This window comes from Ambystoma mexicanum, chromosome 4q, assembly GCF_040938575.1.
Source record: "Ambystoma mexicanum isolate Mex_15411 chromosome 4q, UKY_AmexF1_1, whole genome shotgun sequence".
Taxonomy (NCBI): Eukaryota; Metazoa; Chordata; class Amphibia; order Caudata; family Ambystomatidae; genus Ambystoma; species Ambystoma mexicanum.
In genome coordinates, this window is record NC_090928.1 from 104,850,767 (window position 1) to 104,866,650 (window position 15,884).

Genomic DNA, 15,884 nt, shown 5'->3' on the forward strand with positions numbered 1-15,884 from the left:
TTTTCCCATCAGTCACTTTGCTGTACATCTCTCTAACAATCCACTTTTGTACGGAGTTGTTGAACTTACACTGGGTGAGCCAGTCCACATGTGTCAATCTTAATCTGCCAGTCATTGAGCTTTAGGTTGTGGGCCATTGTTCTTTTCCAGGTATCATTCAAGCTCTTTCTCTTTTATTGTGCTTCTTTTACTTACTGCAGAATTCGTTTGGGTTCTATACTGTCGTTCCTGTTTTGGTTGTGTACCCATCTAAGTGTGAGAAATGTGTTTGCAGATGTTCTATGCATCACAGACAATAGGGTGAGCATTTATGCTGTTAGGAGTGACCGAAGGTACAGCAATTGACTTTTTCGGTGCAGTCCATTCCTCCAGTGACACTGCAGTGTGCCCCTTACATAGCGGTTTGCCCTTTCTACTTGTCAGTTGCCTTGTGGGTGGTAATGGGCCAATTGTGATCCTTTACCTGCCTGTTGTAGTAACTCTTGCATCTCTGTCAACTTGAACTGTACGCCTTTGTTAATATTCTATAAAAAAAAACTAAGATTTTCCAGAAAATGGACGCCTTCTTTGTGCCTGGTCTCGGAACCCATTCCACAGAATGTAAAGGTGCTGCTCCAGACTTGAGCCTTTTGTCACTGTCCCTATATGCGAGGCATTTTTATATTTGTCTTTCTACACCTGAGTCAATGTAAGCCCACCAATATCACCCCCTTATGCGCCTCTTGTTTAATGTCAACCCAGGGTGGCTTCTTGTCCGAAGTCAATGAGCCTCAGTCTTAAAGGGGTAGTCCAGCTAAAAATTTTATTTAAAAAATAGATAGGCAAATACTAGCACTTTTTTTAAACTTCCCATGTAAAATTTTGAGCTATTCAAGCTCAAAATTCGCAAAAGCAAGCGTTTTCAAACACAATAACGTTGTATTTATGTTTGCGGTCGCTTCAAAAGCGATCGCAAACATAAATGCAACGTTTTTAAAGCTGCGGTTTTATTTCTAAGTTTTACGGGCTCCTCCAGCCCGGAAAACGTAGAAAAAAAACGCAGCTAGTGCTTATTTTTTAAAAATAAATAAATAGCACTTACCGAGATTCAGCAGCAGCTTTCCTGCTCTGGTCTCCGGTCCCCGTCCTCTGCGTACAGCACCAATGAAGGAAAAGCCACCCAGCGGTAGCTTTTGTTTACTACAGCTGGCTGGCTTTTCCTTCATTAGTGCCGCAAAAGCAAAAGCCAGCACAGGTGGGCATCCATTTCACAAAATGGATGCGCCCATGTGCTTGCTTTTGCGAATTTTGAGCTTGAATAGCTCAAAATGTTACATAGGAAGTTTTAAAAAAAAAGTGCTAGTATTTTTTTTTTAATGTTGCCTATCTATTTTTTAAATACAATTTTTAGCTGGACTACCCCTTTAAATCTTCTGGAAAATGAAGATGGTATTTCTCATGATGACAGAGCCCTGCAAGTGTATTTTGGCAGACCCTTTCCTGTGATATTGCATGTCGGGACCTTGTTTGCTTTTCACTGGTCATCCATTCAGTGTATTGCTCCTCAATCTACTAAGTGCTTCGTCTTGTTGTGCTTTCACTTCCCTTCCTCTTTCTAAGACGCCTCTCTCTATCTCTGTAGTATTCATGGTTGGTAAGCAATGCAAAAATTCACTTGCCCTTGAGCGTCATTCCTTCTGTTCCGATGTTGATTGGTAGCCAGGATAAGCAGTCTGCTTGCTAGTTCTGCCATCCTGAGATGGGTTTGATGGAATAGTTTGTAATTCTTATGCCAGTCTTGCTAGGCATGCTTCTTCTGCCAAGTATGTTCATGATGATGGGTTTGAGGTCTGTCCACAGCCTGCATTTCCTGCCTCAGAGGTATTGTCGGGAGAGATTGACTGCACAAGTGCATGCCAGCATCTCCGGCTCCATGACAGAGCAGTGCCTTTCTGTCTCCGTCAGGGCATTTTTAAAAACACTTCATTTGTCATTTTCAGTATACATCATGTCCTGCGGGTACATTTAGACCATAACACACTTTTGTGTTTGTACTCTATCCTTTAACATCTCAGCTACGTAACATCCAGAATGTCTGATAGGCTCCATCCCGTAATTCACCCTCCCCCCACCCTTTGAACCCTGTTGAACCGTTCATCACTCTATGGGGCTCTCAAATCTGATCAAGCCTGTCCCACACCGTGTACCTTGAAGCTCCATACACCGCCAATACTACCATGGCTGCCACATCCATTTCTGCTCTTACCCATTTGCGCATTGCCCTGCAACAATGGCCAATTTTGAGCCCACCCTGCGCCTTCCATGCTATGACAACCACTCTTTTGGCAAGTAGCAGCCCCAATGCCAGGACTCTGGAGATGGCCTTACCCCGTCTAGCTTTCCTCTGAGGCCCTAGACCTAACAAACATTGCTGCACCGTAAGCTGGACCATCACTGCTATCATCCCAAACAACTCTTCAGAGACCATTTCTTCGAACACTTTCACTCGTTCACAGCCCGCCACACATGTAAGTATGTCCCGAATTCCTTCCTACACCCTGTAACGGAGGTAGCTTTTGGTTCTGGGGTGTCAGGAGGGGGGGCAGATAATAGGGCACCTACGGGAGGCTGGGGGTGCACTGGGCACTAGGGGAGAGCCAGGAGGGAGGGGTCGCTGGCCCCCCTAGCCTGGCTCCACCACTGCCTACACCTCCAGAACTTCGGGTCTGCACCTGACACAATTATGACCACCCCTACCAGCATGATATAGACCCGCTGAACAATCTCATGCTGTATCCATTGAATCATTCATTTCTGGAAACTTGCTTCACATGCATGATCACCCTACCCCATTCCTCATCTGTGAATTGTTCCCCCATGTCTCTTTACTTTTTAAGTCTTAGTTCTCCTGCCTTTGCATCTTGCTTAGCTCTGTCCGCTGAGTATAATTCAGACACATTCCTGCTCCCCCCACCGCCAACTGTAGCAGCGTTACGTTCATCCCGTGCATACATAGCCTACTTAGGAAACCCTCCCAGACCGTTTTCATACCTGCCATCTAGGTGGCAAACTCTAGAAAGTTGAGGCAAACCATGGGATGAGTAGTCTTACATTCCATGTAGGAAATGGCCTTGTCCTGCTTATAAACAGTCAGTTTCAGCCCTCATTCTGCTAGGGTTGCGGTTGACAACTACCAAGCCCGTCCCATCTCCGTGACATGCTGGGTTCCAAAGGGCTCTTGGCTTTCTCCAATTCTCTTTAATATCTACACCGGGCCCTCTTTGATCTCTTGGATAGCCTAGATGTTGGATATACAAACTACGAAGATGATGCACAAATCATTCTTGAGCTGTCAGGTAACTACACTCAAGACTTAGAGTCCCTGAATCGAATATATTTTGAAATTCAATCATGGATGGCTACCAACTCCCTAGAATTAAGTGACAATAAAACATAATTGTTGACCGTGAGTTTGGGTCCACGGTTGAAAAAGCTGGATTCTCGGTACAGTCACTTCTTGATTGCTGGTTGCACCATTGCCTTGGCTGACAGTGTTGACACCATGGGCTCCTACCTCGACTCATAGCTCTCAAAGAAGAATCATGTCTCTGACCTGCGATCATTATATGCCTAAGCCACCAGGCTACTGAGACAAACCAGGCCATTTCTTTCTGAAGAAAACAGAGCTATGTTGACCTCAGCACTTATCAATTCCAGATTGGATTACTGCAACAGCTTGTTGGCAGGAACCACACTGGTTAATCTGCACATATTATAAACAATCCAAAATGGAGCAGTAAGGGACGTTTGTGGTCTTGGCAAACAAGACCATGTTACTGCTGCCAGATGCTCCTTGCATTTTGATTGAATGCTTGTTAGCATTGGTTAGATCACATATTTTTTACTCTTTGTCAAACGGTTTGAGACACATTTTGAGTAATATTCAGCCTTTCCCTTGAAGGATTTCAGTATTTTTTCGTTTTCAAGTTCTTGGAGTGATGCACTTCGCAGGATCTCTATAGGTTCAATGCCTGGGGTTGATATTATGTAGTCCTGAAGGTCGAGTTGGCATTGCATGAATTCAGACTTGTCTTTCGTTAGATTTCCCTGCATTTGGTCATTCTTGTCAGCATTCCATCAAACGTTTGGTTGTGTTCATTCATACTGGAGCCACCCACAAATAAGTCATATAAAAAGTACTTAAGGGTTCGACATTGAGATTTGATGAGCAGGAGCTAAAACCAGCTCCATCATTCGGAATGAAGGAGCTATCTCTGGGCGCTGCAAATAAGTGTCCCATGAGATGCAAATGTAAGCTTTTCGTCCTTTATGTATAATCTATTGTGTTTAAATATGTTCTAGATGTGACCTAATGCTTCTTTATAAACATTACCAAATGCACAGTTAATGTCACATATCTATGTTTGTATAAAACCATTTGGTCTGGAGAGCTAAATGAAGGTCCTGGTAGCTGTTGGTGCCAAGGTAACCAGGCTCTTCTAAACTAGAAGAGGGAGCTAAATAGCTACCAGCGATTTCAAACCCAACTTGATGTTTTTCATCCCTTCATGTATATCATTGTACATTGGAATACGGATGCCGCCAAGCAAAGTCCAAATGGCACTACATTTTTGTACATTGGTAGACTATGAACAGGGCAATGAAAGCAGTCTGTAATTTGGAGTCTGTGCAAGGGATCATTTAATGGTAAGCTCTTGTGATCTCTTGCTTGAGGAAGAGGGATTTGCTAGGCAGAGAGAGGACTGGTTCTGTTATATTTAGTATATGCTTATGTTTTTATTTAGGCTGCACAGATCAATTCAGAACCTCCGTTTTTTGCATGTTTGTTTTCTCATGATGACTACTGGGCCGAGCCATTGTGTGGCCACGGGGATCTCTAAAATGCCATCTTTCAGGAGCAATTGTTCTGGTTCCTCGTTCGCTTTCTGGTTCCTCATTCGCTTTTTCGGGTACTGATCTCACATTCTGTTTTACTAGTTTGCCCACCATCTCACTCTTCTCTTGTTCCTGTGTCCTCTTAATGTGCCAACTGTGAGCTTGAACACCTTTTGATGCTTGTTTAGAATATCATCGAAGCAGTTGACATTACTTGTTTCGTTGCGTTGGGGTCCAGTTTGGTGTGGACTTTGGCTTGGTGTGGCCGCTGCAGGACAGGATCTCCATTGGTTGTAGCGCACACTTTCCCTGCCGTCGTCCTGCTTTTGAGCTGGAGTGTATACCTATGTATCCCAGTAGCTATATTTTCCCACCTCTGTACACACTGGGCTTGATGTGCGTCTTTGTGAGAGGTTTCTTGTTTTTCCACTCTGCTCTGTACGCAGCTTCTGAAATTGTGAGGTCAGAGCCCGAATCTGCCATCAATTGTGGCTGAAAGTTTTTGTTTTCCTGCCTTTCATGCTTAGTACTCTGCATGGTGGGGATTTGTTGCTTTGCTTTCGTCTTGTCAGTGAGCCGTTGCTACGACTGCTGTCGCTTCTAATCTTTTGACTGTCCTGCCCTTGCATACTCTGTTCTGGCAGTTTGCCCATGTCGGGTAACCTTTGAAATTGGCTTTCCATTGCTGCTAAGGGATCGTCGGTGTAACTGAAATTGGAGGGAACAGAGGTAGTGCAGTCGCTTGCTCTCTTTATTTGTGTGCCCTCACTCCAAGTCTGAGTGGGCAGCATATCCAATCCCTCCTACTTGTCACCATTGTGAAAATGATGGTTGGTTTCAGTGCTTGAAATTGGAAAAAAAAGAAGTGCAGGTATTCACCAGTCTAGGTTGAAGTGGGCCGGTGTTAAGCCCCGACAGGGTCCAAGAATTGATCTAGTGCTTGGGCCCTGCGAGGCTTACCTGTCTTACTTCTATTAAGCTCACTCTCTGTTACCCTCGCTATGTGAGTAGTTCTCCATTTGACTTACTTTCTATGTGTGCCTCACTCTTTTTTGTCTCACTCTGCATGTCTTGCTTTTTGATACCCTCCCTGTACCCCTTTCTATTTGTCTGACACAACCCTCTTCCCATCCCCAGCCATGGCATAGAACTGTTTGCACTGATGCATTCAGTCATGTCAGGTATCACTGATAAAGTCGCCTGCTAATGTAGTGAAAGATGATGTAGTGGAGCTGTACAGACCTATTGTTGGACGTAATAGCATGCAGCAAGCTGGAGGTGGTATGAGACAAGATATTTATACTGTAGTAATCTAGTGCATAGATGTGGCATAGCGTTTAGAGGTATTCATTGTTGGTGTTCACCCTGATAAGAGAGCTGTGTGTATGTGTGACTTGGAAGTGGAGCTTGGAATGTTATGTGAGGCCTGGAATAGGGAGAGTGTAAGGGTTCCAGGAGTGACAGTTAGGGACTAGCGGGAGAGAGTCAAGGGAACAGCAGGACATCATCTCATCTCCTTATCTACTTTCCTACTGTAACTAAATAAAGAAGACTCATTTTTGATAATCCTGGCTCTGGGTTGGTTCCTGTTTATCCTGCTTGCATTGATGACCACTCCCAAGATACCACACATACAACATGGCATTACTTCAAACACACAAGATATATAGCCTGACAATACCACTAAGGATCTCAAATAGTTTTGCCATGAGAACTTTCTTAGCAAAGCTTATGTTGCCCAGCATTGCAAAGCACCCAGACGACCAGGTAACCTGTGGCATACTCTGTCCTGATTAGAATTCTTAACTAAAGCATTGTCCAGGCCGGCTGAAGATGTGTCCCATTTCAACATGATTGTTCCCCCCGCCCCCTGCTTAGAGTGGAGAACAATAGCCTGAGGCACGTGTCGGAAGCATACATTATAATGGAGACAAAGAAATATAGCCAGTGTGTTAATAGCCGCTGATTATCACACAACAGACAGTGAGCCAGCAGGGAGCTGAAACACTAAATGCCAGCTGAAAAGCTATTGATCCTTCTTAGCAAGGGGATAATGTAGAGAAACCGGAGTAAAATGGTACCGAAGGCGCACTTTCCTGTGTCATAAGAAAGCTGATGGCCAACATGGAGGCAATTTTGCCCCACACCCCTGCAAGGATCAGACCCTTTGCAACTGTGGTGAAAGGCCCTGCTACCATCCCTGATCGTTGTGTGTTGTGAGCATTGACACAGTTCCAAAGAAAACAGAAAAAAACTATAAACACAATTTAGCTCAATTTTAGGCACTATAATAAATGTTTTAAACGTACAGGGCCTCATCACGAGTTGGGCGGTAATGCCGGCGGTATTACCCCCGGCGCTATTAGCCCTAGCGTCAAACCCCTGTCGCTATTAGCGCCGAATCACGGGTTTGGGGGAATGGTTAGTGCCCATTCCCCATTGGGCCCATTCCGGAATTCCTCATTGCCCATTGGGCCAAATGGGGAAATTTCACGCTATTACCGCCGGGCGGATTTCCTGCCGGCGGTACTAGTGCCAAAAATAGGCAAATTTGCCGCGGATTTCCCCCAGCTCAGAGCTAGACAGTTAAAGGGTACTACGCGGCAACCGCCTTACAAAACTGCTTGAACAGGAATCATCCACACAAAATGTCCACCCTCTTGCCGATTGATTCACATCCACTCAATTTGACAGTTTTAAAAAATACCGTTCTTTCTCATCTTTCAAACCATCCCAAACCTAGTAAATGACGTCTCCTTACTGTGGTGTTGTAGTCTTATGGACAACACGTGATGGGAGGCTCGCCTCACGTGGTGTAAGGAAGAGGGGGAGTTGATAAAAATAAGGGACACACACGTGCCAGGAACGGGGCGGTGCGATTCATGGCCCAAGAGGAGTGTCCGTGTATTTTGTTTGTGGCTGAAAGCAGGCCGCTGTACTCCGATCGTGGGATATCACAGTTACCAAAGCCATCGTTACCCCACCCACCTCCCAAAGAACAGTTTTCTTTCGTGTCCAGGAATTTCAAGACCGCTTCTTACCGCCACCCCTCCCTGCTTCCATTTCCACCCCCACCTCCCGCGCTGGCCTTTCTATCACCAGACAATGCTAAGCACGCTCTCCTTTTTGTTGCACAAGCAAAGGTAAACACCAACAGCTAACAATAGAAACCTACCAGACGCTGAGGCGACCGGGCCGACCAGCCCCACACAATTGAAGCTTACTTTACACACGGAAGTTTAACACCCACTTTGCGGCTAATGCACTCTTAAAACGCATGTCTACGGCCTTCCATTCGCTCTGTTAGTTTTCTAATTGAATACCTTCATCAAAGATGTACAGGGCCTGATGTACAAAAACGTGTTACAATGACGCGACCCCGATCGCTTTGAAAATCAGACACAATTGTCTTGATTTCTTTGTATGGCTGGGTGTCTGTGTCTTGTTTATGTGACGCACAATCATGTTGGGATTCTCGGGCAAGGAGAGGCACTCCCCCCAGATTCATTCACATGACAAAACTTAAACTGAATGCACGTGCTCTGCCCCGGGGATACATGACACGTGCCTTCTTAACAACGGTTCATCCCTCGTTTCTGCCCCATTACGGAAGGAAAATACCTTGTGGTCAATTGTTGCTTATTTTTAGAACTCGTGTCTCCCTTTTACCTACGGAAGTGTACAAAACCACCATGTCTGTTGTATTATAAAATCCTAAATCTAAGTGTAGGCTTTAATGTAAGGTTGACATGTTGTTCCATGTACGGTAAACCATGCTCCCAGGCGCTGTGAGATCACCAGCATATCAAACTCATGCAGGGGCTGGAGGGGAGGGGCTGTGGGGAGGAGGGAGTGGAGCTAGCCCCTGGTCAGGTCAGGTCATGCAACACAGTATATATATATATTACTGTGCATGTGGTTAAACAAATAGCACTTTTACACACATTTATAAAACATCACATGAATACAAAAAACATGCATCACAAATATTAAAACAGAATTGAACAAGACATACACAGCAACGAAAACATCCAATACTCTACCACATGTGACATATTTAAGATCATTCCATAATTTTTCAAATAATTTCCAAATCTAAAAAGCTGCAGCCACCACAAAGGCGACTCCGAATACATTTGAGACCAAAATTGATCCATTGCAATATTTTGTACACATTTTGCATATCATTTCACATAATTCAGTCTAAATTTCACACATTGAGTCAAAACATGGCGTGATGTCTCAGTTTCATTGTTACAGGGTCGACATTTTCGCATGGCATGAGGAAAATGATCCCAAGCACCAAGATTCTCCATAGTGCATAGACTATGTAGAGCATAGGTGCACAACATACGGCCCGCGGGCCAGTTGCGGCCCGCCATGGCCCGCGAGGCACAAACACTTTCCTAATAGAGGGCAGCCTGCAAGCAGCATCGGCTGCCCTCCATTAGGAAAGTCTTTGTTGTCTTCCGGGCCGGATAAAACACTGTCCGTCATTGGCTCAGCACACACGCACCACGTTGTTCCTACGAGCCACGTAGTGCGTGTGTGCTGCACCAATGGAGGGCCAGCACTACGGCTGGTGTGGCCAGTAAGGCTTGATGCCGGAAGGCATTTCAGCCTTGCTGGCCACGCCAGCCGTAGTACCACTCACCTCGCCAGCGTTCCAGCTTACCTGCCTTCCAGCATGTCTGGTAAGTGGTCTGTTTGTTTGTGTTTGTGTGTCGGGTCTGTTCTGCTGTATGTTTGTGTTGTGTATGTTGAGATGGGAGGATCGGGGGGGGGTGTTGGATGTGTATGAATGTTTGTTTTTGAGTGTTTGTGTTGTGCATGTTGAGATGGGCGGTGGGGGGCGTCGGATGTGCATGAATGTTGGTTTTTGAATGTTTGTGTTGTGTATGTTGAGATGGGGGTGGTGGGTGTTGGATGTGTATGAATGTTTGTGTAGAGCATTAAAACGTAATCGAGTATAAATGCAATCAATTGACGATTATGCTTTTAACCAAAAGGGTTAGGAAAAAAAAACTAGTAATAAGGATTACTTTGTGTGTCCATTAATTGGCAATCATTTTCTTTTCAATAAGTTACTTACCAACCACAAAAGTAGACCCCTCGGCGAAGACAGGTCATCAGTGCTGGAAATGGAAAAAAAATTGACTGGGGGAACCCTCTCTGCCTTGGAGGAGCAGGGTTGTGGGGAAGAGAGAGCAGGGCTGAGGTGCGTGCCCCCAGGCCAAGTCATGCAACACAGTATCTCTCTATAGAACCCAATCCTGCCGATTTGCATAAAAGCAAACAGCATTATGGGAACATAAGAATGCCCACAATTTTAAATTTGACACATGTCCTAGTGATTCAGTAAAAAAATATTTTGAACGAATTATGAAAGTTGGACTCTGCGGTTTTGATTGGTCACAATACTCAGCCTACCAAAAACAGTCTGTATTGCAGGACATATGTACCAGTTTGGATAATTACAACACAGTATGTGAGACTTTGGCATTTTCTGTATTCAGTGTCCCATGACGAGTCTTCCGAAAGCCGAATCCTTGTGGGTTGTTCGTGCATGCAATAACTAGGACAAACAGATGTCCCGGGAATGTGCCCCTCCGTCCCAGTGTCCCAAGGCTTTTTTCAGTTTAAAAACTCTCTCCCGGGATTTGAGGGTCGGGTGAAGACTGTCCTGTTTTTTTTAGAGACACAATTGAAATATCCAAGATTGGGGCGTGTACTGCTCTCCTCACTCACTTTTGACTCCCCTCACCATACCTTCTATCTTCCTCCAGATCCTCTCACCTCTATCAGTGTTCTGTGCCTCCAAAATGCGCTTAGACAGCCCACCGACATAGAAGTAGGACTATGGTTTAATCCAGGGCTGTCCAACTCCGGACCTTGAGGGCCGTAATCCTGATGGGTTTTCAGGACATCCCTCATTAATAGTCATTAGGAAAATATGCATTAATTTAGAATCATGGTATGCAAATGTATCTCATGAATATTAATGAGGGGTATCCTGAAAACCCATCATGGAACCGGCCCTTGTGGCCGGAGTTGGAAAACCCTTGTTTAATCAGGGTCCTATTTGTGTTTTAGTCCTTCTTTTGTGTTTATCACTGCTGCCACTGTAGTCCTAGTTCCATGTCAGTTGCCTGTTCCGTTTTTTTATTTTGAAAATCTGGTCACCCAAGCAATATTAGCAATAACAGATCTCGCTGGGAATGCCCTGTCCTAGCCTCTGGGCCTGGGGACAGATCTGTTCTGAGGCTGATTTCTCGCATGCACAAGCAACGTGTGCTTCAACGAGGTGGTCTGCTCATTGAAGCGTGGGTTTCTTGTGCATATGAGAACTCGGCTTCAGAACAGATCAGTGAGTGTCCTGCATTAGCTCTTGTGTCTGGGGACAGAGTAGCGCTCTGGCAAGACAAGTGGGAGGTTCTGGTTACCTTGCAGCAAGAAAATGTATTTGGATCTTGTGACCATAAAGATTGTCACGCTGGATGCCGTGTTTCAAGGTGTGTTTCTTTAATATCCGTAATGTAGACACATGGGCTAAAGAGTGGTCAGCCGACACGTGTTTTGAACCCTAAGTTTTCTTCTCAAGGCAAGTTTTGTAATGTAGATCTTTTTTTTTGTTTATTAAATTAGGTTCAGTACACGCCGTATAGCAGAAGAATGGTCTTGTTGAATTTCATGGCTGTTGCCGCTGTTCGTCAGGTTTGCTGCAAACGATTGAGGGATCTGGCAAGACAAGTTTTGCAGGAGCACTGTTCCGTCTTGTTCGGCTCATTTCCTGCGCTGCACGCCATAACTAACTAGGCTGTGCCCAAAAGAAAACTGAAACCACCCTTGTAGTAAAGCTGATGTATGAGCGAGCTCACCGGGAAGGTGGAAGAATTCGGGTGACAAACGGATCTTCTATGAGGCAAATTCTGGTCACTCTGTTAAAAGCAAGCATGGCAAAACAGCAATACAAGCCCAGTTACACCCTGAAATATCCACATACACAATAGAAAAGATGGCGTTCCACGGAGAGCTGCGCATTGTGCACGTGAAGCAAAGCACACCAGCTTTTGCATGTGAACGCTATGCACAGCATGAACCCTGCGACTAGCGGGTGACCAGGTTGGGTGGGCAGGGTCGGCACAGGTAACCCAGTCTCCGCAGGCCGCGTCCCCGGCAACTGCTCTTCTGGCTCACATCATTGATGCAGCACTTCATTCAAGCACCAGTGTGCCCTGGGGCTGGTGCGGATAACAGCCTGGGGGCAGAATCGCCAGCATTTAAGGGCAACAAGAAGGAGGGCAGCACCGCCTTCTCAGTGATTCCGCCACCTTGTCTTGCCTCCCAGGCCCACTCCCGCTTGTTTGTCCCACCTACCCTACATTTTGAGTGTGTGTGTGTGTTCGTGGACAATTGGCAGACAGGTGGTGGTGGTGGTCTGATAGGACAGTGATTTGCCGCTTTGGGGGGCGTGCCCCAGGTCAGTCTGTGAGGTGGGCGAACTGCCTCTCGCCAAAGGGCTACGGGTCGGTAGGGGTCGCAAGGGTCTGGGTAGCAGGATCAGGAGGCATTCGGTGTAGGTCCAGGGTCTTGCACCTCCTGGTATCACTCCTTAAGGGCATGGTGGGGAGAGCACGGGTGTGCCTCCACGCCATGCACTGCTGCAGTGTAGAGTGGGCCATCTGTCAGGAAACTGCTGTAATGTGACACTGATGGTTATGAGTTGATGCTGCAGTTTTTAATTATTGTAATGTTTACTTATTGATTGATCTCTTGACCGTGCCAATTTTACGTTTCATTTTATGTGTGTAATAAATGCGACCCTTTTCTACTTCCGGGAAGTGATATGTGTGAGATTCTTGCCCGTTTTTACTGATCCCTTCTCAGCCCACAAACATGCACTGGTATTAAGAGCGTTTGAGTAATTCTGAAAGCTGCAAACCAGGTCTCATGGGACCGAGGGCACTTTTGTGCCATTGCTTTCTTGCTAGCTTCAAAAGCGATTGCCTTTAGTTTTTTGGGGACGGACATTTGAAGGGACCAGCTTATTACTTGACATTAGCACCGACACCATGTCCCATCATCGTGGTATGTTTTTAGTGTCGTTATTAAAAGGGTAAAAGTGCACTTTTCGCAGCACTGCAGTCAGGTGCAGTACAACTATCAGGCTATCAAAGATTGCTCTTGCTGATGCAGACGGGTTTTTGGGCATAGCAAGTGGAGGTGATGCATAGGGGTAAGGACCATAGGAATAATCAGGAGGTAAGGATCCATAAGAATAATAGGGATTCAGTGAAAGGGGTCAGAGTGCCCCTGCCTCAGTCTGTGAAAGCTAGAAGGGGGCAGGCAAGCGGTGTTTTCCTGTGATTACATAATCGTCCACAAGTCATTTTGCTCAGCACACATATGTATTCTATCGCCCTTGTTGGATGTGCAAACTAACGTTGTCCCTGTGGTTCATGACTGCGATTTCCGTGCTTGGGTCGACGTGTGCCTCATTACGAGTTGGGCGGTGTGGGAAACAAGTGGGGAAATTACCATATACTGCTGCATTCCAGCACGGTCCAATTACAAGTTTGGTGGCAAGTCGTACAATTTACCTCCAGCCATGAGCTCGAGGTAAATCTGCCGACTTTCTGCCAATTTTCAGCAGAAATACTGCTGCAGAAATTCTGTTGCGGTAATTCCACCGAAAAAGCCCCATAGAGTGCTATGTAATCTATGGGATTTACTCCACCACCGCCACCTGTAATCTGGCACTAATTCTATCGGATCAAGCGTCGGTAACAGAAATGGTTATCCGCCTGTATACTTTCACACTAGTATTGAGCCCCAAAATTAACTTTATGAGTTAAACACTTTTATTTAACCATTTGCGTTCTGATTACATTTTTCTAAAAATGTATAAAGTTGAATCCATAACAGACCAAGGAAGACAGATTTCCAGCGATAATGTAGCCCCCTTTATCAGACTCCACTGATGCTATGGACGAAATATTTAGCTTTTGCATTTTATATGTTATTTGCAATTTCTATCAGATTTACCAAGTATCATGATATAATGCAGTGGTGGGTTCAAACTCTATTTGAAAGGTAACACGTTAGTTACTTCCTTGTTGCAATCTAGTTGATGTCACGGCTGTCATGTTAAAAGGGAAACTGCATCGAATATTGTATTGCAGGAAAGAATATAACGTACATGCCCATCTCCAATCGAACACAAACAATGAACACCTACTCCTCTAGCTATGTTATATAGACACGCCCTTAATTGGGTAATGCTAGGAGCAGGCCACTGGCTGCGTATTCGATTGGAGTGTGGGCAGGCCACCATGTATTTTTTTTAATTTAAGTAGGACACTATTATATATAAAACAATAAATACAAATACAAATAATGAATAAAGTTACCCAAAATGTGTGCATAACCAGGGTGTTGTGGAATGTCTCCCCGGCGCTGCCTGATCTTGCAAGGATAGTTTAACATTGGGCCACTTAAAACCGACACAGACTTAATGGCCTTAGCAAACACTCGAACAATTTCCACCCAGCCTTTTGGAAACCATGCTGTCCTCTTAATGTGCCAACTGTGAGCTTGAACACCTTTTGATGCTTGTTTAGGATATGATCGAAGCTGTTGACATTACTTGTTTCGTTGCGTTGGGGTCCAGTTCTCAGCTCACATTCAGTGCACATTTTACAGTCAGGCTACCGTCCACAATCAACGTCTCACATAATCAAAGAGATGGTCCCAAAACTCCCTGCCGATTGCTGATTCAAAATATTCGTATTATGTATGTGTGTTTGATGGTGATTCATTACATGAATCTTTTTGTTGCGCATTAACAAGCAGTATTCCTCCTCTGTTGTCTCTTCTCACACAGTTTACAACCGGCAACTGCCAGGAGGACGTGCTGTACAGCTGCGAGATCTGTGCCAAGGGCTTCCGGCTGCAGCGCATGCTCAATCGCCACCTGAAGTGCCACAGCCAGGTCAAGCGGCACATGTGCCCTTTCTGTGGGAAGGGATTCAACGACACCTTTGATCTGAAGAGACACGTGAGAACGCACACAGGTTGGTTGGTTCTTTTCTGTGGATGCTGAAGGAGCGCTCCCTTGTGGTTTCCAGGGGAAGGGGTCTGCTATACTGTTAGTTAAAACATAATTCAATACCTCACACAGAAGCTTGTAAATCTCCTCTGTAAACACAGCCACTTGTTCGTCAGTCGCACTCACAAAATCATGTTTGAATGCAGCGAGCAGTACTTTGACCACACTAATGCTGGAAGGGCATTTTGGCTTACCACACAAAAACCCAGACTCATTTAAAAGTGGAAAAGGTCGCTTACAATTAAACGCTTACCTGGCTCCATGGCCTTACAGACTAACGAAATATTTAAACAGCCAATTAACTAATTACACATTTTTTATTTTCCCCCAATAATTAAATACTTAGATAAAGCCATTTCCTCCCTAACTGTCCCTTGGACCCTACCGTCTACTTACCCCTTTTCCAGGCGTCCCGCTTTCTCCCTAGGGCCATGCCCCTCCAGGCTCAATACCTGTTCCCCCGGGGTGGCCCACTTGTGCAAACAGCACCACCTCATCCTTTCTCGTGTCATTCCCCTATTGTGCTTCCCTCCCCCCACAACAAAAGGGGCCATGCCCCAGGAGCCCAGAACCACTTCAATACCCCTCAAACTCCCCTCTACACCAATCTCCCCCTTCCTATGACCTGCAGCCAGTCTGACCTGCCACATCAGCAACAGAAATGTTTACATCACAACTTCACTAATGCCCCGACCTGTCACACCAAACTACCAGCCAATCGCCCCTTACCAGACACCAAAAACCCCCCTGAAAACTTGCCATGGGACGTAAAACCCCCCTGCATAACCAAAATACAATGCCCCCCCTTTTAATAAACCAGACCCCAGACTTAACCCAAAATGAAGGGGTGGGAGGGCGGGACAATCGCCAAGTCCAACTGTCACCTGCCTCCTGAACCTTC

At 45.5% G+C, this 15,884-nt stretch overlaps 1 protein-coding gene across 1 annotated transcript in view; it reads left to right on the plus strand.

Annotated features, from left to right (window-relative positions):
* Positions 1 to 15,884, plus strand: part of OVOL2 (ovo like zinc finger 2) — a 61,165-nt gene that overhangs the window by 17,406 nt on the left and 27,875 nt on the right. Inside the window, exon 3 of the mRNA XM_069607542.1 lies at positions 14,759 to 14,948. Coding sequence (XP_069463643.1) covers positions 14,759 to 14,948 — 190 coding nt within the window. The remainder of the gene's footprint in view (positions 1 to 14,758; positions 14,949 to 15,884) is intronic.